We start from the raw sequence: 25,963 nt of genomic DNA on the forward strand, positions 1-25,963 counted from the left end.
CTATCACCTTATCCTCCCCACCCAGCAAGTGTGTGGATTTATTGCTGTAATAATAATTTAGTCACACATCAATCAAAACCACACAGCCCGGGGGAAGAGGGTTAGGGTTTGAAAAATGGATGGGTACGGGGGTTTTTGGGAAAGGTTTTGGGAGACAAGAAAAAATAGCACAGCATAGACAAACTATTGTGAACATAAACAAATCTTTGGGTACAAACCTATCCATCAATCTTTGAAAGTGCATGCACTACTGCATGCATGTCAGTGAAAAGTAAGTAGTACATTCGACAACTGTGGAAAGAAAGAATGCGACAGTACAGGGCCTGTGTGGAATTATTGATAACGATATTCAACATAAGGTCTCTGTAGCCAGATACCCGAGAGCCTTGCTGGTCACTATAAATCCATTCACAACAACACTCAATGGGGTTGGTCTGGAAGGTGTCAGGTTTACTCCCCGTGATCCAGTCGATGCAAATATGGTTCCACCTCCAAATGTCACCAACACCCAGAAGTGTAAACACAGGGTGTTCGAGCCATTAGGCGGGGGAGAAAAATAACAAACTAAAATAAAAAATGTGGGATGGGTAAAGGTAGGGTCAGCAGGGAAAGGATACCTGTAACAGAAGACAAGACAGGCATCAGTGAAGTGCTGTCCTAACATACAAGGGTACTCTCATATAGTCTCACTAAATAACCAAGGAAGTAGACAAGTACCTGAGCACCAAGAAAACATGACCTTGGATAGGAAATACTATAGCCCTTCTGCCACAATCTGTGAGGAAGGCCTAAGAAACACATAAACATATAGTTAACGAACACACTCCTGTCGCACCAAACACACTCGCGTTATACTAAGACATCAAACCCACTACTCACAACATACCACAAACTTGGTAGAGGACTCAATGTACAAAGGGGGTTCCAAATAGTCAAAGCAAAGATGTATGGTCCAACAAAAAGGAAGAGGGAAACGGTAGTGTGTAGGAAGCAAGAACTACAACACTGCGCTCTCTAAGTAATGACCCAGTAGAGAATCTTTGGTGAAGGTCAAACAGAAAAACGTAGTTGCGACCACCACTGAATTCTGCCAACAACACACCCCACGGTGCACTACACAAAGAGAACTGGGGTAGCCTGTAGTTACCTCACTACATGCCCAGTTATGGAGGTCCTTTGAAATACACAGTTATACAACGGAGACGCGTAGTTGTCCTTACTACCGCGCTCCGTTTTAATAGTACAAAAACGATCCCCGATGTGAACGCTAACACGTGGTATAGACCGCCACTGTGCTCCGCCACACACAATTCAACCAAACAGGAATTCATCAAAGGTAGAATTCTGTTAGAAAACAGTCACAGAACCTCCCTTAACAATCCGTTCAGGCAGTAATCAGCTGACCGCACGGGCGGCCGAAGAGTTTAGAGCGGCTTTACCTGAAGACGCGTGAAGTCCGTCTACCGCCAAGGACAGAACACGTAAGCGCTCCCCACTGAGCCTCAGGGGGGGGGGGGGGAAGGTGATAGTCCACAGGAGACACGATAGAAAAGCATGCAGAGCGTCCGCTCTTATGCCGGTGCAGAACAGAAACCAGAATAACGCGCAACAGGAAGCGCGTCTGTTCCCCAGATAAACTTCCTGCAAGTCTCCCGCCTACTCATGGGAAATGTAGTTTCATAGTACGGTAGGCGCTTAGGGGCTGCGTAACCTGACAGAAGGTATAGTAGATAGAAAAGGAGAAATTGCTTTTTTTCTAGGTGTCCCCTCACTCACCAGGGTTGCCCCTTGGTGACATGCTTCATCATTGGGGCCATCCCAGTCCTCTACGGCCTGGGGCGTGCTGCGACTTGCGAATTACGTAGGAGCACTTACAAATGACTATGTGTGGTGCAGATGTGATAGTGGAGTGGACTAAGTGATGTGTTAAGGGATCAATTTAGAAGCCTAGAGAGAGCCAAGAAATGCAGTCACAGTCAGAGAAAAAGGCAAGGGATACTGTATCTATGTGGTTGTAGTGGTCCTGTTGGAAGTGGTAAGTAAGTTGCCTGCAGAAAAAAAATCCTCCAATTAGCGGCACTCCTCCATTGCAGCCGACGCTTCGTCCATCGATGTTGGTCACCAGAAGACACCCTGTAAAAAAAAGCACAGCATAGACAAACAATTGAACATAAACAATTCTTTGGGTACAAACCTATCCATCAATCTTTGAAAGTGCATGCACTACTGCATGCATGTCAGTGAAAAGTAAGTAGTACATTCGACAACTGTGGAAGAAAGAATGCAACAGTAAAGGGCCTATGTGTAAATTATTGATAACGATATTCAACATAAGGTCTCTGTAGCCAGATACCCGAGAGCCTTGCTGGTCACTATAAATCCATTCACAACAACACTCAGTGGGGTTGGTCTGGAAGGTATAGTAGATAGAAAAGGAGAAATTGCTTTTTTTCTAGGTGTCCCCTCACTCACCAGGGTTGCCCCTTGGTGACATGCTTCATCATTGGGGCCATCCCAGTCCTCTACGGCCTGGGGCGTGCTGCGACTTGCGAATTACGTAGGAGCACTTACAAATGACTATGTGTGGTGCAGATGTGATAGTGGAGTGGACTAAGTGATGTGTTAAGGGATCAATGTAGAAGCCGAGAGAGAGCCAAGAAATGCAGTCACAGTCAGAGAAAAAGGCAAGGGATACTGTATCTATGTGGTTGTAGTGGTCCTGTTGGAAGTGGTAAGTAAGTTGCCTGCAGAAAAAAAATCCTCCTATTAGCGGCACTCCTCCATTGCAGCCGACGCTTCGTCCATCGATGTTGGTCACCAGAAGACACCCTGTCCACTGCCTGCCTGATGCTGAATTGTGGCTCGCTACTGTGAAGCCTGACTCCATCCTTTTTTCCCCATTGCAGAGACTGAAACCCGGCCTGTAATTATTCAACGAAAAACAGGAAGTGATATAATATTACAACACCACTGATAAATAAATATAAGGTATGTAGGCTGTGGAGTGCAAAAAGTCACAATTTGATTTTCCTAGTAGACAGTACAATATTTTTGAAAGTGCGTACTCTGAGTCACCTTTTGAAGGATAAATAAGTATGGGCAAATTAATGTAGCGGATCTTGCCCCTCAAGCTAGGTGTACTGTAAACTGTGTTTTAGAACAAAATTAGATCTTCCTAGCAGTGCTCCCACCCAGACCCTTACTAAAGCCAGTCGCAAAAATGTAGAAGACCCCCAATCAAATCTCAAAAAACGAGGCCTAGCAGAAAACTGGTGACAAAACTTACTTTGAAAGTAAAAGTAGGCCGAAGTACCCCCTTCCTAATTACCCATTACCCACCGTGGATTGCATTCAAACCACTTGCAAGCAACCAAGCAAAAGTAGCCATAGCCAGCATCGCTCCAAGACTCGAAATCCCCCCCACTCAAACACATGCAATAGAAATACTGCTAACCCTAACGAACCCTAAGTTAAGAATAGTGGCAAAGGCTTTCTTTAACTATGCCAAATCCCCCCTTTCCCACCATGGATTTTCTTCAAATGACTTGCAACCAAAATTACACATTCTCACGAGTGCTCTAAGACCCCAGAACTCAGTTGGAAAAATCTAGAACACCCCGAAACACATGCAATCCTGCTGCTAGGGCTAACCCTAACGAACCCTAAGTTACAAAAAGTGCCAAAACTAAAGGCTTTTCAGCGCGGATTTTGTCCCAACCACTTCTACCCGGTATTAGACCTTCCAAGGAATGCCCCAAGACCCGGCAACCGACCCGCCAAGAAGCGTAACACCCCCAAACAGGCCAAAAGCAAAATCTCATACTTGCAATATTTCTGGGCCTTCGGTCCAAACGCGCTGCGTAGCTAGGCCATAAGTCGGGGTTGGCACGACGGATTTCCTGAAAAGCAAATGCAATCAAGATTAGAGTGTCCCAGCAGTGCTCCCAGACCACGAAACTCACCCACAAACACCAGGAAGCCCCCCAAACAGGCCCCCGAAAACGCTACATAGAGCAAAATGTCAGAAATAGCCCAAAAAAAAATCGGCCTGGATTTTGTCCCAACCACTTCTAGCCGGTATTAGACCTTCCCAGGAATGCCCCAAGACCCGTCAACCCACCCGCCAAGAAGCATAACACCCCCAAACAGGCCAAAAGCAAAATCTCATACTTGCAATATTTCTGGGCCTTCGGTCCAAACGCGCTGCGTAGCTAGGCCATAAGTCGGGGTTGGCACGACGGATTTCCTGAAAAGCAAATGCAATCAAGATTAGAGTGTCCCAGCAATGCTCCCAGACCACGAAACTCACCCACAAACAGACGGAACCCCCCCTAAGAGCACCTCAAAGGCAAGCAAGTCATCAAAAACACACAAAAAATTCCGCCTGGGATTTGGTCCAAAACACTTTTATCCGGTATTAGAGCTTCCCAGCAATGGCCCCAGAGCCGTCAACCCAGGAGAAAACGAGTAGAAGACCCCCAAACAGCCAAAGAGCAAAAGTACAAAAATGGGGACTTAGTCAATTTTTCACAAATTTCCCAAATCACTCCGCGCGCGCTCTGCAGCTAGGCGCTAAGTCCCCTCTGCCACCATGGATTTGCTTCAAACCTCTTGCAAAGTAAAGTATATATAGCCAGCAGTGCTCCCAGACCACGAAACTCACCCACAAACACCAGGAAGCCCCCCAAACAGGCCCCCGAAAACGCTACATAGAGCAAAATGTCAGAAATAGCCCCAAAAAAAAATCGGCCTGGATTTTGTCCCAACCACTTCTACCCGGTATTAGACCTTCCCAGGAATGCCCCAAGACCCGTCAACCCACCCGCCAAGAAGCATAACACCCCCAAACAGGCCAAAAGCAAAATTTCATACTTGCAATATTTCTGGGCCTTCGGTCCAAACGCGCTGCGTAGCTAGGCCATAAGTCGGGGTTGGCACGACGGATTTCCTGAAAAGCAAATGCAATCAAGATTAGAGTGTCCCAGCAGTGCTCCCAGACCACGAAACTCACCCACAAACACCAGGAAGCCCCCCAAACAGGCCCCCGAAAACGCTACATAGAGCAAAATGTCAGAAATAGCCAAAAAGAAAATCGGCCTGGATTTTGTCCCAACCACTTCTACCCGGTATTAGACCTTCCCAGGAATGCCCCAAGACCCGTCAACCCACCCGCCAAGAAGCATAACACCCCCAAACAGGCCAAAAGCAAAATCTCATACTTGCAATATTTCTGGGCCTTCGGTCCAAACGCGCTGCGTAGCTAGGCCATAAGTCGGGGTTGGCACGACGGATTTCCTGAAAAGCAAATGCAATCAAGATTAGAGTGTCCCAGCAATGCTCCCAGACCACGAAACTCACCCACAAACAGACGGAACCCCCCCTAAGAGCACCTCAAAGGCAAGCAAGTCATCAAAAACACAAAAAAAATTCCGCCTGGGATTTGGTCCAAAACACTTTTATCCGGTATTAGAGCTTCCCAGCAATGGCCCCAGAGCCGTCAACCCAGGAGAAAACGAGTAGAAGACCCCCAAACAGCCAAAGAGCAAAAGTACAAAAATGGGGACTTAGTCAATTTTTCACAAATTTCCCAAATCACTCCGCGCGCGCTCTGCAGCTAGGCCCTAAGTCCCCTCTGCCACCATGGATTTGCTTCAAACCTCTTGCAAAGTAAAGTATATATAGCCAGCAGTGCTCCCAGACCACGAAACTCACCCACAAACACCAGGAAGCCCCCCAAACAGGCCCCCGAAAACGCTACATAGAGCAAAATGTCAGAAATAGCCCAAAAAAAATCGGCCTGGATTTTGTCCCAACCACTTCTACCCGGTATTAGACCTTCCCAGGAATGCCCCAAGACCCGTCAACCCACCCGCCAAGAAGCATAACACCCCCAAACAGGCCAAAAGCAAAATCTCATACTTGCAATATTTCTGGGCCTTCGGTCCAAACGCACTGCGTAGCTAGGCCATAAGTCGGGGTTGGCACGACGGATTTCCTGAAAAGCAAATGCAATCAAGATTAGAGTGTCCCAGCAGTGCTCCCAGACCACGAAACTCACCCACAAACACCAGGAAGCCCCCCAAACAGGCCCCCGAAAACGCTACATAGAGCAAAATGTCAGAAATAGCAAAAAAAAATATCGGCCTGGATTTTGTCCCAACCACTTCTACCCGGTATTAGACCTTCCCAGGAATGCCCCAAGACCCGTCAACCCACCCGCCAAGAAGCATAACACCCCCAAACAGGCCAAAAGCAAAATCTCATACTTGCAATATTTCTGGGCCTTCGGTCCAAACGCACTGCATAGCTAGGCCATAAGTCGGGGTTGCCACGACGGATTTCCTGAAAAGCAAATGCAATCAAGATTAGAGTGTCCCAGCAGTGCTCCCAGACCACGAAACTCACCCACAAACACCAGGAAGCCCCCCAAACAGGACCCCCGAAAACGCTACATAGAGCAAAATGTCAGAAATAGCCACAAAAAAAAATCGGCCTGGATTTTGTCCCAACCACTTCTACCCGGTATTAGACCTTCCCAGGAATGCCCCAAGACCCGGCAACCCACCCGCCAAGAAGCATAACACCCCCAAACAGGCCAAAAGCAAAATCTCATACTTGCAATATTTCTGGGCCTTCGGTCCAAACGCGCTGCGTAGCTAGGCCATAAGTCGGGGTTGGCACGACGGATTTCCTGAAAAGCAAATGCAATCAAGATTAGAGTGTCCCAGCAATGCTCCCAGACCACGAAACTCACCCACAAACAGACGGAACCCCCCCTAAGAGCACCTCAAAGGCAAGCAAGTCATCAAAAACACAAAAAAAATTCCGCCTCGGATTTGGTCCAAACCACTTTTAGTGCTTCCCAGCAATGGCCCCAGACCCGTCAACTCACCTGCAAAGAGGTAGAACAACACCCCCACAAGTGCTGAGTCTTTCTTCATTGGGCGTAAACCAGCCCTCTGCTTTGATGGAAATAGGAGTCTGGAGGAGGAGGATAGAGGAGCATGTTCTTCTGAACTTGTGAACCTGAGGAATGCAGACTGCGGCACCTTCAAATAAATTAGCAAACAAGTGAAGACAGTTCTGCTGATGGGCTTGTTTTTGTGATTATCTGATTAAAGTTTGAATTATATTAACTGTGCACAACAAAGAAAGACAGACACACAGGAATAAAAGTGAATAAGGATGAAAAAGAAAGTTATTGATTCGTTGTCTCATTTTCAGGGCTCGAAGTCGGTATCACGGTCCAGGAATAAGAATAAGGCTTCGTCATCATACTCTGCGAATTCAGACAGGGAGAGCTCAGTGTCACCTGACAGAGTAGAAATTCCCTCATCTATGTTGCTGGCCACCTCCTCTTCATCCGGCACGCTCTCTCGTACTCTGAAATCTGGTGGTATGAGGTGCTGATTCATCTTGATCATTGTTAACCTCTCCACATTTTTGGGCGAGAGGCGGCTCCGTTTGGGAGTTACAATCCCACCAGCCGCACTGAAAACCCGTTCAGAAGACACGCTTGCGAGTGGGCAAGACAAGTAGTTTAAAGCCAGGTTGGTGAGCTGTGGCCACAATTCTTTTTTCCCATGCCAATACGCCAATGGGTCAGAATTAACATAGACCTCTGTTGAGTCATTCAGATAGTCCTTCACCATCGACTCAAGGTCCTCATCCAAGGTTCCTCCACTTTGCTTAGCTCTTGCTGTGCCTCTGACCTTTTGAGAACCAAACCCACGCAGAGCTAGCCAATCCTCTTCAGCCTCCAATGTTTCTGTTGTCTTTCGTGCAGATGATCCGGTTGCCGGTGTCTTTAACGGCTGAGAGGTCACTTGTGCCACAGCCACAGGTGCAGAAGTGGATTGTTTTGACTGGGGATGGCCTGCTGATGTACTGCCATTTCCTTCAATTTCCAGCCGTTCTGTTTCAAACTTCTTGGCTGACAAGGCTAGCCAAGGTTTGTACTTTAGAACATGTTCATCATCAAAAGGAAAGAATGCTTGGCCTGCCAGCGCCTTTTTGTAGCGTGGATCCAGAATAGTAGCACAAATGTAATGCTGTTCTGAGTGGATCTTTTTAAGACGTTCATCACCTTGTAGGAGCTCTAATAATTGCTCGGCCAGAAGCAAAGAGTCTTGGTTTTTATCTTTTCTAAACACAGAACACACCTCCTTCAGTTGGTCCTCCAGCATGTACAACAATGGGATAGCTTTTCCCAAATTAGAGTCCTCCTTGCTGACTGCACGCGTGAAGAACTCAAAAGGACGAAGCATGCGTGTCAGGCTTTCAACTATGTTCCATTGCGGCCCACCCATCCTCAGCTCCTCTGCACCCTCTTTAAGGAAATATTGATCGAGTTCCGTATACTGCTCATACAGACGCTCAAGCATGTAGAAGGTTGAGTTCCAACGTGTTACCACCTCCTGGATGAGTGCTTTCACTGGCATTTGATGTTGATATAGCAGGCTCCTCAGCTGCTTCCGGGCCTTAAAAGAATGGCTGAAATGCTTGCACATTTTTCGGCAGGTGTCCAATACACCGTACGCTGCACTGCCTTTATTACCCAAGAATTTTTGGACAACCAGGTTTATACAGTGCGCCAAACACGGCACTCTGAAATAGTAACCGTCCCTCATGGCCTTAACTATATTGGAGCCATTGTCCGTGGAAACATAACCAACCTTGCGTTTTAGTGGGGACAGACAGTTAAGGACCTTTGTGTTAAAGACATCCAAAATGTTTTCTGCTGTGTGACGTTTCTCCAAACCAAACATGGCTAGTGTTGCATGTTTCCGAGCACCTTTAAAAACAATGTTAGTGTCAACACCTGAGTTTAGCTTTGCTTTAGCCCCTGAAAAAGAGACCCAGTGTGCAGTGATGCACATGTAATCAGCGCCTGCGCCACTGGTCCACATGTCTGTTGTCAGATGTATAGTGTGAACAGCACTCTTCTGCAAAGCTGCCCCAATCACCTTCAGAACATCTTCATGTAGTGCTGGAACCGCAACTCGGGCAAAATAGAACCGGCTAGGAACCTTCCATTTAGGGCAGAGCGCTGTCACTAATTCTAGAAAACCAACCCCTTCTACAAAAGAAAAAGGGAGAAGGTCCAGAGCTAGCATTTTAGCCAGCTTAGTGTTATACAGACGGGTCATTGGGTGGTTGCGTTCATATTGTGCTTCTGTAAACAACATCTTTTTAATGTTGCCCTGGACCAATGATTTACGGGATTATGATGATCTCTTCGACCCAGTTACGCTCGCTGATGAACTTTTCCGCATTGATGTCTCACTCTCTCCCACACTCTTAGTGTGGCTCCCATGGGGTGTGCTGCTGACATGGGAACTGGGTGTAAGTGAAGTGTTTGAATCGTCTTCTTCTACCTCCTCGTCATCAGCAGATGAAAAATCAACGTTTTCATTACGTGCAATTCCGGCTTTCTTGACCGCCTCTAGGTGCGGAAACCATTGGACAGCGTGCCTTCTCTCAAGATGACCTCTCTGGCCTCCGGTACCATAGTTAGAACCAAGCTTACCACGACTAACTCGAAGCTTACAAAGGCTACAAATGGCTACGTTTTCCTTTTTTGGGCAAACACTAAAGAAGTCCCAAACTGGAGACTTGAAATGTCTTTGGGGGCCGGAGGAGGCGGCGATACTGGTGGTGGTGGTCCTGCTGCTAATGCCAGATGAAGTGGAGGATGTGGATTGCCGAACTTCAGTACGTTTTGCACTTTCACCACCACGAATTGAGGTCGAGGACAAGGTGGATACCTTCTTGCGAAGAAATATGGAAGCGGTAGGTTTTGGTGTACTACTTAACTCCAAATCTAATGATTCCATTTCCATTGCCTCCTCGCCGACATCATCATCACGCTCAGCAGCTTCTCGGGATAGGGTCAAAATGTCTCTTTGCTGCATGCCCGGTGGGGCTGCAGTGACCTTTGTGATGACTGGCTCGTCGTCATCGTGAGAGGCTTCATCACCAGCAGTATCTGTCACTTCTTGTTGAGCCTCATCACACTCCATAGGTTTGAGTTTTTGGACGACCTTCCTTTTACGCTTAGGTACCGGTGTCAGATCATGGTGTGCCTCACTGTCAGACCGCAGTTGTGGTTCCCAAGACGGATCACTTGCATCAGAAGGAGGTGGGCTTGAAGAAGATGTAGACACCCCCCTTGATCTTTTCCTTGCTAGGGATGTGGAAGACAATGAATGATCATCAGGAGGAGTGGCTTCCAATGATACCTCGGCTTCATTGTCGATTTCCTGATGTGCCCCTACTTCGGGAGGAACAACTATTGTGGGCACTTGTGAACCTCCATGCACCTTTGCTTGCGCATCTCCTTTTGCTGCCTCTCCTTCCACATGTACTTGGGCGTGTACTTGCACATGGTGTTGTTGTTGCGGCTGTGGTTGTTCAACACTTGTCAGATGAGTTACAACAACCTGTGTTGATTCAGGGACATTGCTGCTACTTTCTTGCGATGAGCCAACATCACTGGTCGATGGTGATTGGAGAAGTACACTGACTGCCTCTGAAGCACTCAAGGGCTTTGACTTAAGTTGGCGTGGTGGTGGAGGCACTGAACCCAATGGAGCAGGGGTGCTGCTCCCAGCTTGGTCCCCAGCAGATCCTGCTGCTGCAGGCGTACTTTTTTTTTTGCTCCCAAAAAAAGTGGCGGGTGGCACACCAGCCTCCTTGGTAACTTGCTTCTTCTGCTCCTTACTAGCAACTTTCTTGCTAGAGGAGCTACGGAGAACTTTCTTTGGGGGCGGGGCCATCTTCTTCAGAGCAGGTCAGACAGCAGGCCGCAGTTGCACGAATTGTAGAGTTGTCTGAGGCCAGACGTGACTTCGCGTGACGTTATGCTGCACACACACACCGCTGCAGGACTTCTTCCAGGCACTGGTGGTTCTCTTGAGTCTTGTGCACCTAAAAAAAATGGAAGACAGAGGAACATCAGTTCAGTTATAGAGCACAAAAAAATCGAAAAACACTGCAAAATCAGCACAATCCCAATCCATCCATGCCCTCCATAATGTTTAAATTCAAGACAACCCACAGAAAGACTAGGCCCATGCAAGACTCACTACCCCTGGGCATAAATAAAGGTTGAAAAGTAGGCAAAATGGTTGGAGGCCTAACAACAAAGCCTGCATTTAAAATGGCCACTTGCCTGCCAGCACATGGCCAGTGCCTGTAGCTGCACTCAAAATGGCCACCAGCCACATGGCATGTCCCTCCCCATGAACACCCCCAAAAATCGAAAAACACTGCAAAATCAGCACAATCCCATTCAATCCATGCCTCCATGATGTTTAAATTCAAGACAACCCACAGAAATACTAGGCCCATGCAAGACTCACTACCCCTGGGCATAAATAAAGGTTGAAAAGTAGGCAAAATGGTTGGAGGCCTAACAACAAAGCCTGCATTCAAAATGGCCACTTGCCTGCCAGCACATGGCCAGTGCCTGTAGCTGCACTCAAAATGGCCACCAGCCACATGGCATGTCCCTCCCCATGAACACCCCCAAAAATCGAAAAACACTGCAAAATCAGCACAATCCCATTCCATCCATGGCCTCCATGATGTTTAAATTCAAGACAGCCCACAGAAAGACTAGGCCCATGCTAGACTCAAATACCCCTGGTGAAAAGGCCACAAGTACAGGCCCAAAAAACGAAAATCACTGAAAAATCTGCACAATCCCATTCCATCCATGGCCTCCATGATGTTTAAATTCAAGACAACCCACAGAAAGACTAGGCCCATGCAAGACTCACTACCCCTGGGCATAAATAAAGGTTGAAAAGTAGGCAAAATGGTTGGAGGCCTAACAACAAAGCCTGCATTTAAAATGGCCACTTGCCTGCCAGCACATGGCCAGTGCCTGTAGCTGCACTCAAAATGGCCACCAGCCACATGGCATGTCCCTCCCCATGAACACCCCCAAAAATCGAAAAACACTGCAAAATCAGCACAATCCCATTCAATCCATGGCCTCCATGATGTTTAAATTCAAGACAACCCACAGAAATACTAGGCCCATGCAGGACTCACTACCCCTGGGCATAAATAAAGGTTGAAAAGTAGGCAAAATGGTTGGAGGCCTAACAACAAAGCCTGCATTCAAAATGGCCCCTTGCCTGCCAGCACATGGCCAGTGCCTGTAGCTGCACTCAAAATGGCCACCAGCCACATGGCATGTCCCTCCCCATGAACACCCCCAAAAAACGAAAAACACTGCAAAATCAGCACAATCCCATTCCATCCATGGCCTCCATGATGTTTAAATTCAAGACAGCCCACAGAAAGACTAGGCCCATGCTAGACTCAAATACCCCTGGTGAAAAGGCCACAAGTACAGGCCCAAAAAACGAAAATCACTGAAAAATCTGCACAATCCCATTCCATCCATGGCCTCCATGATGTTTAAATTCAAGACAACCCACAGAAAGACTAGGCCCATGCAAGACTCACTACCCCTGGGCATAAATAAAGGTTGAAAAGTAGGCAAAATGGTTGGAGGCCTAACAACAAAGCCTGCATTCAAAATGGCCACTTGCCTGCCAGCACATGGCCCGTGCCTGTAGCTGCACTCAAAATGGCCACCAGCCACATGGCATGTCCCTCCCCATGAACACCCCCAAAAATCGAAAAACACTGCAAAATCAGCACAATCCCATTCAATCCATGGCCTCCATGATGTTTAAATTCAAGACAGCCCACAGAAAGACTAGGCCCATGCTAGACTCAAATACCCCTGGTGAAAAGGCCACAAGTACAGGCCCAAAAAACGAAAATCACTGAAAAATCTGCACAATCCCATTCCATCCATGCCCTCCATGATGTTTAAATTCAAGACAGCCCACAGAAAGACTAGGCCCATGCACCACTCACTACCCCTGGTCAAGGCCCCAACAACAGGTCAAAAATCGAAAACACTGCAAAATCAGCACAATCCAATTCAATCCATGGCCTCCATGATGTTTAAATTCAAGACAACCCACAGAAATACTAGGCCCATGCAAGACTCACTACCCCTGGGCATAAATAAAGGTTGAAAAGTAGGCAAAATGGTTGGAGGCCTAACAACAAAGCCTGCATTCAAAAAGGCCACTTGCCTGCCAGCACATGGCCAGTGCCTGTAGCTGCACTCAAAATGGCCACCAGCCACATGGCATGTCCCTCCCCATGAACACCCCCAAAAATCGAAAAACACTGCAAAATCAGCACAATCCCATTCCATCCATGGCCTCCATGATGTTTAAATTCAAGACAGCCCACAGAAAGACTAGGCCCATGCTAGACTCAAATACCCCTGGTGAAAAGGCCACAAGTACAGCCCCAAAAAACGAAAATCACTGAAAAATCTGCACAATCCCATTCCATCCATGGCCTCCATGATGTTTAAATTCAAGACAACCCACAGAAAGACTAGGCCCATGCAAGACTCACTACCCCTGGGCATAAATAAAGGTTGAAAAGTAGGCAAAATGGTTGGAGGCCTAACAACAAAGCCTGCATTCAAAATGGCCACTTGCCTGCCAGCACATGGCCAGTGCCTGTAGCTGCACTCAAAATGGCCACCAGCCACATGGCATGTCCCTCCCCATGAACACCCCCAAAAATCGAAAAACACTGCAAAATCAGCACAATCCCATTCCATCCATGCCCTCCATGATGTTTAAATTCAAGACAGCCCACAGAAAGACTAGGCCCATGCTAGACTCAAATACCCCTGGTGAAAAGGCCACAAGTACAGGCCCAAAAAACGAAAATCACTGAAAAATCTGCACAATCCCATTCCATCCATGCCCTCCATGATGTTTAAATTCAAGACAGCCCACAGAAAGACTAGGCCCATGCACCACTCACTACCCCTGGTCAAGGCCCCAACAACAGGTCAAAAATCGAAAAACACAGAAAAATCAGCACAATCCCAATTCATCTATGGCCTCCATGATGTTTAAGTTCAAGACAACCCACAGAAAGAATCAGTCCACCCACCACTGAGTACCCCTGGGCAAAAGGCCCCAAAACAGCCCAAAAATCGAAAATTCCAAAATTTTAGTTGCAGCAACTGTAATGCCCCAAACAAACTTACTTGTAAAATTTCTAATCCAACAGTGATCCAAAGAAAGTCAAAAAGGCCTCAAATCCAAAGATCCAGCAGCATCCACAAAAAGTAATCCTTCCAGCTCCACATCCAAATGAAAAGTGACCAGGAGATGGACAAAGCACTGGGAGGAGCCTGCTGAACAGGAACAGGAAGTTGAAGACTATGGGGCACTTCCTTCCTCCCACCCCCCTGCCCCCCTCCCCAAAATGGACTCCTCGCTAAAAAAGTGCAGGCAAATGTCAAACTAAGGAGTTATTCACATAAAAATCATCATTTCTAGAAGGTTTATGCTGCTTGCTGGTGGATTTCTTGTGCAGAATTGCAAATTTATATTTTCGCTCGCCGCATCTCAAATCTCGCAATTGCGAAGTACCGCGAGACGTGATCTCGCCGTACTCGCGTTGACAAACTATCGCTGGCAAGCCGCGATGACGTAATCGCGCTCGCCAATTCCCGCGGGATCACACAGCAAGATCCAAAATGGCGCAGCACTCGCAAACTATCGAAAAAAACAACTCGGCAAACGATGATAAACGCCGCGCGCCGCAAAAATTGTATCACCAACGCCGCGCGCCGCCAAAAAAATCCGCTGCGTGCGAATTTGCGGATTTTGCGGGAAATCCGCAAATCTCGCGGATTGCGGATTTCCCGAAAATCCGCAAAATCCGCGAGCGTAACGGATTTTCCGCCCATGCTTATTTTCAATACAAAACAATACAATACAAGAAAGAATTTGTATAGCGCGCTACTCACCCGTAAGGTTCTCAAGGCGCTGGGTGGGGGGGGTCGCTACTGCTCTAATAGCCAGGTCTTGAGTTATTTCCTGAAGGAGAGATGGTCCAGGATCAGCTGTAGGTGAGTGGAGAGGGAGTTCCTTGTCTTGGCTGCCAGGTAGGAGAAGGATCTTCCTCCGACGGTGGATTTGCGAATTCGTGGTACGGAGGCGAGGGCGAGGCTGGCGGATCGGAGCTGGCGGGTGGGAGTGTAGAATGTGAGGCGGCTGTTGAGGTACTTTAGGCCCGTGTCGTGGAGAGCCTTGTGTGCAAGGGTGAGGAGTCTGAACGTGATCCTCTTGCTGACGGGGAGCCAGTGCAGGTCTTTCAGGTGGGCAGAGATGTGGCTGTGGCGAGGGGTGTCCAGGATGAGTCGTGCTGAGGTGTTTTGGATGCGCTGGAGTCTTTTCTGGAGTTTGGCTGTCATTCCAGCGTAGAGGGTGTTCCCTTAGTCCAGACGGCTGGTGATGAGGGCCTGGGTGACCGTCTTCCTGGTTTCGGTGGGGATCCATCGGAAGATCTTTCGGAGCATGCGCAGGGTGTTGAAGCAGGAGGACGAGACGGCGTTGACTTGCTTGGTCATCGTGAGGGAGGAGTCCAGGATGAAGCCCAGGTTGCGTGCGTGGTCCGTTGGCTTGGGTGCGGTGCCCAAGGCACGGGGCCACCAGGAGTCATCCCATGCAGAGGGAGATGGTCCGAGGATGAGGACTTCCGTATTGTCTGAGTTCAGTGTCGGACGGCTGATCTTCATCCATTCTGCGACGTCTTTCATTCCTTCCTGGAGGTTGGCTTTGGCGGTGGCGGGGTCGTTGGTGGGGGAGAGGATCAGCTGGGTGTTGTCGGCGTAGGAGATAATGTTGAGGTTGTGTTGGCGAGCGATGGCTGCGAGAGGGCTCATGAAAACGTTGAAGAGGGTGGGGCTGAGTGAAGATCCTTGCGGAACGCCGTAGATGACTTCGGTGGCTCCGGATCTGAACGGGGGAGGCGGACTCTCTGGGTTCTTCCGGCGAGGAACGAGATGATCCACTCCAGTGCCGCTCCTTGGATTCCGGTGTTGCTGAGGCGCTGTATCAGGGTGCGGTGGCATACGGTGTCGAAGGCTGCTGAGAGGTCCAGGAGGATGAGGGCAGCAGTTTCCCCGTTGTCGAGCAGGGACCTGATGCCGTCGGTGGCTGCGATGAGGGCGGTCTCGGTGCTGTGGTTTGCTCGGAAACCGGACTGTGAGGGATCGAGGGATCCGTTGGTCTCGAGGAAGACAGAGAGTTCTCGGTTGACGGTCTTCTCGATGACTTTGGCTGGAAAGGGAAGGAGCGAGATGGGGCGGTAGTTCTTGAGGTCCGTGGGGTCAGCGGGGGTTTCTTCAGGAGGGCGCTCAGCTCGACATGTTTCCAGCTGTCTGGGAAGGTGACGGATGGGAAGGAGCTGTTGATGATGTTCCGGAGTTGGGGTGTGATGATGGAGTCGGCTTTGTTGAAGATGTGGTGTGGGCAGGGGTCGGTAGGGGAGCCGGAGTGGATGGTGTTCATCAGGCGAGTGGTGTCTTCGGTGTTGACAGGGGTCCAGGTGCAGAGGGTGGTGGTGGTGGGGGGCGCTGGTTCGGTGGTTGGGTGCGTGGCCTGTGCGCCGAAGCTGTTGTGTATGTCGGCGATCTTGCGGTGAAAGAATGAGGCGAGTGAGTCGCAGCGGTCTTGCGAGAGTGTGATGTCGTTGTTGCAGGCGCTGGGGTTGGAGATCTCTTTAACGATGCTGGAGAGTTCCTTGCTGTTGTGGGTGTTGTTGGCCAGTGGTTCTTTGAATGTTGTATTCTTGGTGGTGCGGATCAGCTGGTGATGTTTGCAGGTGACGTTCTTGAGGGCTGTCATGTGTTCTGCTGTCTGGTCGTGGCGCCAGGCTTTCTCGAGGGTGCTGCAGGTTTTCTTGGAGTTTTTGAGGTCGTTGGTAAACCACGAGCCTTTCCTGCTGCCGGGTCTGCTGGGAGGATTCTTCAGTGGTGCGAGTTCGTCGGCGCAGTTGGTGAGTCACTGTGTGAGGTTGCGGGCTGCTTCGTTGGGGTCCGTTGTGTTGGTGGGCGGGTTCTGGCTGAGGGTGGTGGTGAGCTGGTCGGCGGTGATCTTGCTCCAGCTTCTGCGGGGAACCTGTTGCAGTTGGTGGTGGGTCGTAGTTCTGCTGAAGTTGAAGTGGACGCAGCTGTGATCTGTCCAGTGTAGTCCGGTGGAGTGGCTGAAGGAGATGTGCTTGCTGGAGGAGAATATGGGGTCAAGCGTGTGGCCGGCGTAGTGGGGGGGGTGTTTACCAGTTGCTTGAGTCCGAGGTTGCCGAGGTTGTCCAGCAGGGCGGCGGTGTTTCAGTCCTTGTTGTTCTCCTGGTGGAAGTTGAGGTCCCCTAGGAGGATGTAGTCTGTGGAGGTGAGGGCGTGCGGACTGACGAAGTCTGCGATGGCTTCGCTGAATTGTGTGCATGGTCCCAGGGGTCTGTAGATGAGGGTGCCTCTGGGTGAGGGTGCCGTCGGAGTTGGTTGTGATGCGGATGGTGTTTCTGTGGACGATGGCGATGCCTCCTCCTATTTGGCCTATGTGACACACTATTCCTCTGCCACATAGGCTAAAATAACATCACCATCCCTGGATCGTAGGCAACTGCGTATCCATACTTCCAGACAACATAAAACAAAGACACTAACTTTTCATATTTATAACCAATAAATTAATAATCAATAAATATTGCCAAACTAATCAATAATTAACCATCCTCTGCTTCCAAAACTGATCCAGTGATCAGGGATCAATACGTTTTAACAAACAAAGGCCCATTTACACTAACCAACTAATCCCTTCACGCTGGGGTTCAGTGTGATGCAAGTTTACACCCAACTTTACCAAATACGTAATTGAACCTGCATTTCTCTTTATAAAATGTATATGTTTGTGGCGACAGACCTTTGGGAGTTGAAAGGTTGATTGCAATAATATGTACTTATCAATACTACAAAATATTAACAGACTCAGTGTATAATGTATAATAGTTATCGTAAATAATGTGAAATAAATGCTCATCAAGTACCACTATACAATGCAAATCATAGACTGTCACAGAGAAAAAGTATTTGCAATGTACAGAACCAAACTCATGTCAAATAATCAATGCATTGAAGGAGTGAATAGGCGAAGAGAGAAAAGTTTCAGAGACAAAATACATTTGCAAATGAATATTCAAATTCAGGATATTATCTATACTAACCCAAGTAAGAAACAGGGAAATCTACCCTCTGGCCAAATGGCATTAAGGTCCCTCAAGAAGAGTTGAGTGGCAAAGATTAAGTCAGGAATCAGAAAACAGGTAGGCCTCTATCTGGAAACAGCTAACCAACAACAGTGACAGTGACGATCTCCCGCTAGCTGACCAACACCTACACACCCGCTGGGGCACCTCAAATAAACCCTAATGACCAACCCACATTTGTTTCAATATGAGAATAAACTCTGTCTCTCATTGGCTGAGTATGAGGGTGTACTGTCACACCACTCTCAGCATGACTATTTTATTCAATGTCCTTTTGTCTTAAACTTTCAGCATTACAACATATTCTTCCGAGGAAACAACTTCGACACAATCATAGTATATATTTCCTGCGCTTCCATTGTGTGCCTCTGCCATCTCAAGAAGGAAGTTGTCCGCTTCCACTGATATCATATTTTCTTTTCCATAGCTTTGCAGTCATACAGTACACTACGAAGGTCACATTCATGTCTTTGCGTTCTCTCTTCTCATTCGAAACCCTCTTTTGGTCATTTTACTCTACCAAATATAAACCCCAGACCAGCATGCAGAAGAGCATGTTTGCTTTTCTACAGAAAATAAACACATAACATTATTATTTTCATGAAATGTAATTTTATTGCACACCGTTCCAGCATTGCACTAACCCATGCCCCATATTATTTTCCTAGCAGTCATTATTAACGTGCACAAAAGCAGCATTAGTCTTTTATTTTCCGTAAAGCCAAAAGTATCTGCGGTCCAGTTCCATGTATTAGTTCACGCATGCGCTAAAGCATTGCCCCTTATTTTAGCGATTCATTAATAATAGTTTTCACAGCACACTGTTAATGAATGTTACTGAGGGTTCAATTCGAGCAGGTTTTATTTTCACAAAACCCTGCGCCATCAGTTCTAAAGCAGACACTAATCTTGAAAGTAATTGTGAACGTTTCCTGTTCATAAGACATACATATACAAAAGGAGTCAGTGAATTTTACTAATGCAAGAAGATATAATAGTGAAAAAAATGGACACCTTGTACATAAAATGTAGACTTCCAATATGTGCACTCTTTAGTCTTATTTACAGCAAAGTGTAAATAGAAACCTGTAGGATGTTAGGAAACAGCACACATACGTATGCTGGGAAACTTCAGACATTGTCAACTTGAAAACGTATGCTTCAAATTAATAAAAAACCTTATCTAGGTACACTACTTAAAGTAAATTCACCCTTATCTGATGCACGTCTTCGGAGATAATGACGATTTATAAGAAACCTTACAATTGACTTTTTTTAAATTACGTTTCTGTTAACAACAAACCTTTGACCAGTACATTGCCTATTAAATAATGTCTGTAACTTCAGTAGAAGCATGGTTTCAACAAATGATCAATATTGTACTTCTTGATGCTTCAGCATTTTTCTATGTACTGGAACTCTGGTGCTTCTAGGATGACTGAACATCTTATTTCACTGCTGCCTTTATTATAAGATGGTAAATATATGCTTGCATGACCTTTCAGATGATCCCCCCACAACTACAGGTGCAATCACCTGAAAGACCACCTACAATGACAAACCACATGACCTCTTATGGATGTATGGTTTAACAGATTTCATAACTGTTTGTGGCCACTTTATGTAACCAATTGCAAGACAAATTGCATTATTGCCCAGGCCTTGTGCTCCTGCTGCTGCCACATTAATAGATTTTGAACAAGCCTGCCCAATTTATTAATGATTTGACAGCTACCAAGGCTAAAAACACTATATGGTGTCAGATCCTGGATCACCTGTATTTTTTCTTTGCATCCAAGACTTTTTAAAAAAAACTTTGAATCGAGTCTTCGTCCTATAGGGGTCCCACTTGACTTAGCTCACCAGGGCCCCCACAAAACCTACTGACATGCCTAGTAACAATGCATGATTTCCTTAACATTTTGTGGATCTCATGACAAGCTCCCAAATGAGAGCAAAAGGAATGTCATTTTGCAGCGAAAGAGAAATCCAGATGGCACCTTACGTTTGATTACTATTGTACTCTTTACACTTCCATGGTGTAGTGTATTTCTATTCGTGATACAGCTAGTGCGATATGTTCCACGCACGAGCTGCACCTCCTTTGCTCAGCTACCTATTGTTCTTTTTCAAATATACCATGTTGTTGTTTGAATGAGGCCCGTGCTGGCAGAAGGAGCGGCTGGAAAGGATTCCAGTTGACTTGGTGAGTTCACTCTGGGATCCGATCCGGCCACCCGCTGTCTGTCCTGTGCCAGTTCTGCAAGAATAAATCAGCAGAACTACCTTCTGTTTCCAGATATTTCATGCAACATTTTCACAATGAGGATGGGTACCCCTCTTCTGGAATACCTTCTTCTGGTTGCCTCCTGTGTAGTACTGGGTCTTAATATCAAGACCACCTCTGGAATATTGCAGCATAAGGAGTGTTTCGACCAGTTATGGAATCTACCCCTGGAATATTGTGTCCAGTTCTGTCGGCCTTATCTGGAGGTTTAGTTTAAAAGTGCTCATCTGTAATCCACATCCAATTACAAATACCAAATCTTATTTGATCCAGCTTTGGAGGCCACCTCTGGTACATTGTGTATAGTTCTGTAATCGGATAGAAATTAAAGATGACATTAAAGCCTCAAAATTTCCAATCGCGTTCCTCCTTTCACAGAGTCAGTTTTCAAAGGCTGGTGTCAGAGCTCAGCTCTCAAATCCACCTTCCAACTCTTTCAGTAGACTCCATTACAGCTAATGGGACAGACCTTGTGATGGTTGCTGAAGGCTTTATCTTTCTTCTTTCATTACTTAGTCTGAGCTTTAATTAAGATTAGGGGCCCAGCACCTCCAGCATCCATGGGACAAAGCCATAAATCAAGTACCTACGTGTTGACATTTTCTCCAACAATTGGCAAAACCAAAGTGCTACTAGCGATACATCTCTGTGCGATCATACTAAAACCACTCCCCATCAAAAAATACAATTATTGCCATGCTTCAGTGTATCAAAAGAAATGTAAAAATTAGTACACGTTGGACAAGGTCAATAAAGCATTAGACAAGCTTGATTCCATAGGGAAGCAAGTCGAAGATGAGGTTTGACAACTACAGGTTCAGTCTACGAATCACTTGGAAAAAATGAAAGGCCACAAATACCTTTACCAAACCTTGGGGCAAAGGACTTATCTAGCTTGAAAATTGCAAAAGAATATATGCAGAAGGCTGTTTCTCTTCAGACGTAGACAGCAATGACTTGCTAATCTTTGTCAGAGCATGGCTTCCGGAGACATTATCACTAGATAGAAGGGCTGAATGTTACAGGTACAGGGTTGAGAGTGTTGCGGCAAGTGGAGGCGCCTCCAATGATGAGGTGAGTGTAAATCAAAACAGAATATTCAACGGTGCTACAGATGAGAGGACAGCCCAAAACCTCCAAACTAGACCGAAGTCTACGAGCAATTAGGCCTAATACCAGAAGCACCATGCCAGCAGCGTATTTGCAGCTTTCTACGTAGAGAGGAGCTGCATAAGCGCTCCGTTTCTGGTACTGACCAGCTTATTACAGTCAAATTTTTGACATCTATATTGAATCACGCCACAGCCGGGACGGAAGTAAAACTGGCGGAGAGAATACTCCTAACTCTAGCCATCTGTCTTCTATCCCTGAAGAAGTCTTGGGTCACACCCTGACGAAACACGTGTTGGCTGGGCATCTGAAAAGCAAATAAACTAAACGAAAAGAATACATCCATCAACTATTGTGATTGTGTTGTTTTACAAAACGTGCAGCATTCAAACTGTTAATGAAACTAACGTGTGCACAGGTCATTTGTACAGAAGGCCTGAATGTGTCCATGGTGATCATACACCTGCGTGATACTGACAAAAGGGAGAAGATTCAGGGTGCGGGGATCCATTGCCTTTTCATCTGATCTATATTTTCCTGTCTTTGTTCGTCATCCAACAAGGGAGTCGATAACTCTATCTGGTTGTATCCTGATTTTGCTAAAGCATTCTTGAAGCCCTAGGAGTATGTGGACACAGAGGTGCTAAAGCAGAGGGACTCCAGCGGATAATGTCTGGAGGGTAGAGTAGGGAAATGTGTACTAGAGACTGGGTGATAGGTCAGATAGGAAGAACACAAGTGGATGGGTTATTCATCGAATAAGGCAATGGAGACAAGATCCTAATAGCAGTCCACAGAAAGTTTTACAAAGTAATGGCCACCACTTAAAATTGGTTAACATGAGAGCTTGTCAAATTTAGGTTGGAGATACAGAGTAGAGATAAAAGGGAGATATGTCCCAAGAGATTGTGAGTCATGTAGTTCCTGAAGTACCTAGGTAAACAACTGAACCTTGGCCTCATTTTAATGAATATCTCACTGTGTGTCACCCCGGTCTTGTTTGTATTGTTGTTTATGTAATTGGGTTAGAGCTGCCATCCTCCACAGTGTAATAGAGGACTGTCATATCTGCGAGAGAGGTACACAAGGGAAGTAGTTCAAAGGTTATTTTACATTTCTGAACTGCACAATAAAGCTTACGTTTTTTAATAACAGCCTATCATATGATTGAGTAGGTGAGTGCTCCACATGAAGGAGCATAAACTCACTACCCGGAATTTAATTGTCCTGGATGAAATAAGGTCAGGAGACGGGCATGATACAGAACTTTACCTGAAAAATTGAGAACCACATTTGGATTAATTGCAATCCATAATATGTGTTCACAAAATACTTGGATGGCAACAAGGGGGTGGGACACAGTATATACGAATAGTTTGACTCACCTTGTTATCTGGGCAACTGCAATACTTCAACCAGAGGCCCTTTGAGACATCTTGGTAACAGGAAATTAAAATATTTTTTTTTTCTGGGGTAATGTGATAAACACCTTAAGTTGAAATGTGGGCCAAGATTCACTTGTGGTCTAATCAAGATGGATGTTGAGGGGAGCTAAGCTGATGCCTTTTTTCAAAGTGTTTACTACTCACTTGCACATCTCTTTTGCCACTACAGCAGGAGCAAGGTTATCCTAGACTGGTAACCAAGTCCTCATATATAGAACTGGTATCAAGACCTGTGTTTCACAAATAGAGAGTATGCTGCAGATTCTGAGATGTGTTATTACACTGAATACACTGAATAGTGTACTTTAGCCAAATATTAGCAACACCACTCAGCCTCCCAATTAGAATTCTGCATTTGCTCATATACTTGTGTTACTGAAAATACATCAATCCATCCCTATATTTCTCACTCCCTAGAAATATACATCTTGAACAAATAAGAGCATTCTGTGTTGTATGTCCATCCAAGAATCTGGTGGACATTTAGGTCACCTGTGGCAATGCACCACTCAGAAATTCTACAAAAATGTCAATGTCATTCAGAATCACCCCCTCCTCCTATTTTCTTTACCTCAGCTACTCCACATCTGAAATGAAATTAGCACAATTTGTCTTTAACAATGACATTTATCTAATTCCAAATACTCTATTGAGGGGACAAGGTATCTGTGGTTTGGTAAATTGGGAAGGCTACAGCATGCCCTCCCTCCAAGGTGTTCCTATATATTCCCCCTCCTTGTTCACTCATTGTCTTTCCAGTTGTTCAAAACTTTTAAGAACTTTTTCTGACAAGCTCTGCACCTTACTGGTGTCCATTGATAGTGTTTATCATTCTTTCTTCTCCCAAGACAAGAGAAGGAATATTTGTGATGGCCCTTAAAGCTGTGGACTTTCACACTTTCTCCACAACAAAGGAATCCATTGATGGTTGCCTGTCTTCTTATCATGAAAATCTGACAGGTAGCTTCATTCTGGAAGTGGACTGTTACTTGACCAATACCGCTGTCAGGCAGCTGCACAGCTACTGCCTGGAAGGAGTCACAAAGCTAAGACATGTGTTATGCGATGTCTGATGGATATTCTAGATAGAGCTTACATCAGAGTGAGATGGTCTGTACTATTGCAATAAAATATATGAGTTTGTTCTGCAAAAAAAGACAGATTTGGTATTGCCTGCCATAACAATGTCGTTGTTTAAGAGTGGCCAAACAGTGTTTGTATTGTACCAAGCATTTTCTCTGAGTTGCATTCTATCATGCATTGACAGCATAGGTTTGTGTTTTTTAAATACATCTATATTTTAATCCACAACAGGGCAGTTGGAGCGACGTAGTTGGAAGAAGACACTCCCTTCTTGTCTGCATTCTGCTGAGCTCACTTGGTTATGGTCTTCTTGGTCTGTCCACAAACATTTATTTGTTTGCTATTGCAAGAATTCCTGTTGGTGAGTAACTAATATTTTGCTGGGACAAAATGAAACTGTGTTTTAATTTTAAAAGAGAGGCACATTTCAGACATTTTCGAAAGCCATCATCCATTTTTGATGCAATGTAAAATTAAAGATTTGCCCAAGGTGACAGGGAAAATCTAACCTAACATCATGGAGAAGAAACTCTTCTCTGCTCTCTCCAGCCCTTCTCTGGTGAGTAAGGTTAAAGGGGTGAGAATGTCTTTCTATTAAAGAAGACTTTGAAGGAAGATGCTACTGGCCAGTGCAGTCTGTTTTAACCTCTCCTGGAATAAGAGGGCCCCAAATGCAGAGAGGTCAGCAATGGCAAGTTGGTTCCAAATGAAGGCAGTTGTCACCTTTGACGATATGACTACAGCAGCCAATTTGGTTTGGGCAAAATCTTATCTAGGACAAGCAAATATTTATTTTCTTTGACCCATTGCCTAACTGCGGTCAAAATATCTGTCCTTACTTTGAGTTGTGGGGTCTTCAGAAATTTTTTATTTGGACTTCATCTCAAATGGGGGACTCTTTTCAAACAAGGTTTCAGAGAAGGGTTTACACTGACTCCATTGAGCTTTCTGATGTTGATGAAGGAAGGGCTGAAGACTTGCTCTATCTCGGTATTAATTGCATTTCCAGTGTTCATTAAATAGCACAAAAGCTTGACTGTAGGTGCCTGCGGCCGTTCACCATTGGCATGTGAAGTAACAGTAGATGTTCTAGCACCCAGGATAACGTGCTGCATGGCTAAACACTTATAAGGTCCCAGAGGCGAGACCTTGTTTTAATATTAGCATAATAAAAGACTGGGTAAAATACATAACATTCAAACTTGTACCATGCAGTTTGCATGCAGCTCTTTGCCGGTTCATAGGTCGCTTGTAACTTACGAACTCTAAGTAATGTCATGTTATGTTAAGACTGGATTTGTAGAGTGCACAGCTACTCAGAAGAGTATCCCAGCGCTAAGACAGAAAGATGCAGAGGCCAACGAAGGAGCATTGGTCTCGGGGCTGTCGGCCATTATACTGCTTGTTGGAACGGCCATGTTTTCAATTGTTTCCTGAAAACCATTATGCTTGCGGCCTGCCTTAGCGAAAGAGGCAGCTTGTTCCAGAATCTAGCCACTAGCACTTGAAAAGAACGTCAACCGCAGCGGGCTCTAAGAAACTTAGGGATAACGATTAAGTGTTGGTGTGCTGATCTAAGGGATCTTCCAGGCACGTAGTAAGAAACTCTTCTACGGATGTAATGTGCCCCTGTGCCATGTAGAGCTTTAAAGGCAAGGAAAAGTGCTTTGAAAAGTATTCTGCATCGGGCAGACAGCCAATGCAGCTTCTTTAGGTGATGGGAGATCTGGTCTCTGGGTGTGAGTCTCAGGACTGCCCTAGCTGCAGTATTCTGCCAGCCTGCAGTCTATTAAGCATAGACTCCGGAAGGACCAGATAGAGGATGTTTGCATAGTCCAATCTGGAGGGGATAAGGGCCTGAACG

General features: G+C 46.2%; 1 protein-coding gene across 1 annotated transcript in view; it reads left to right on the forward strand.

Annotated features, from left to right (window-relative positions):
- Positions 1-25,963, forward strand: part of SLC67A2 (solute carrier family 67 member 2) — a 261,647-nt gene that overhangs the window by 170,136 nt on the left and 65,548 nt on the right. Inside the window, exon 4 of the mRNA XM_086934682.1 lies at positions 24,331-24,460. Within this exon, the coding sequence (XP_086790808.1) occupies positions 24,331-24,460 (130 nt within the window). The remainder of the gene's footprint in view (positions 1-24,330; positions 24,461-25,963) is intronic.

Source organism: Lissotriton vulgaris, chromosome 8 (genome assembly GCF_964263255.1).
Source record: "Lissotriton vulgaris chromosome 8, aLisVul1.2, whole genome shotgun sequence".
Lineage (NCBI taxonomy): Eukaryota > Metazoa > Chordata > Amphibia > Caudata > Salamandridae > Lissotriton > Lissotriton vulgaris.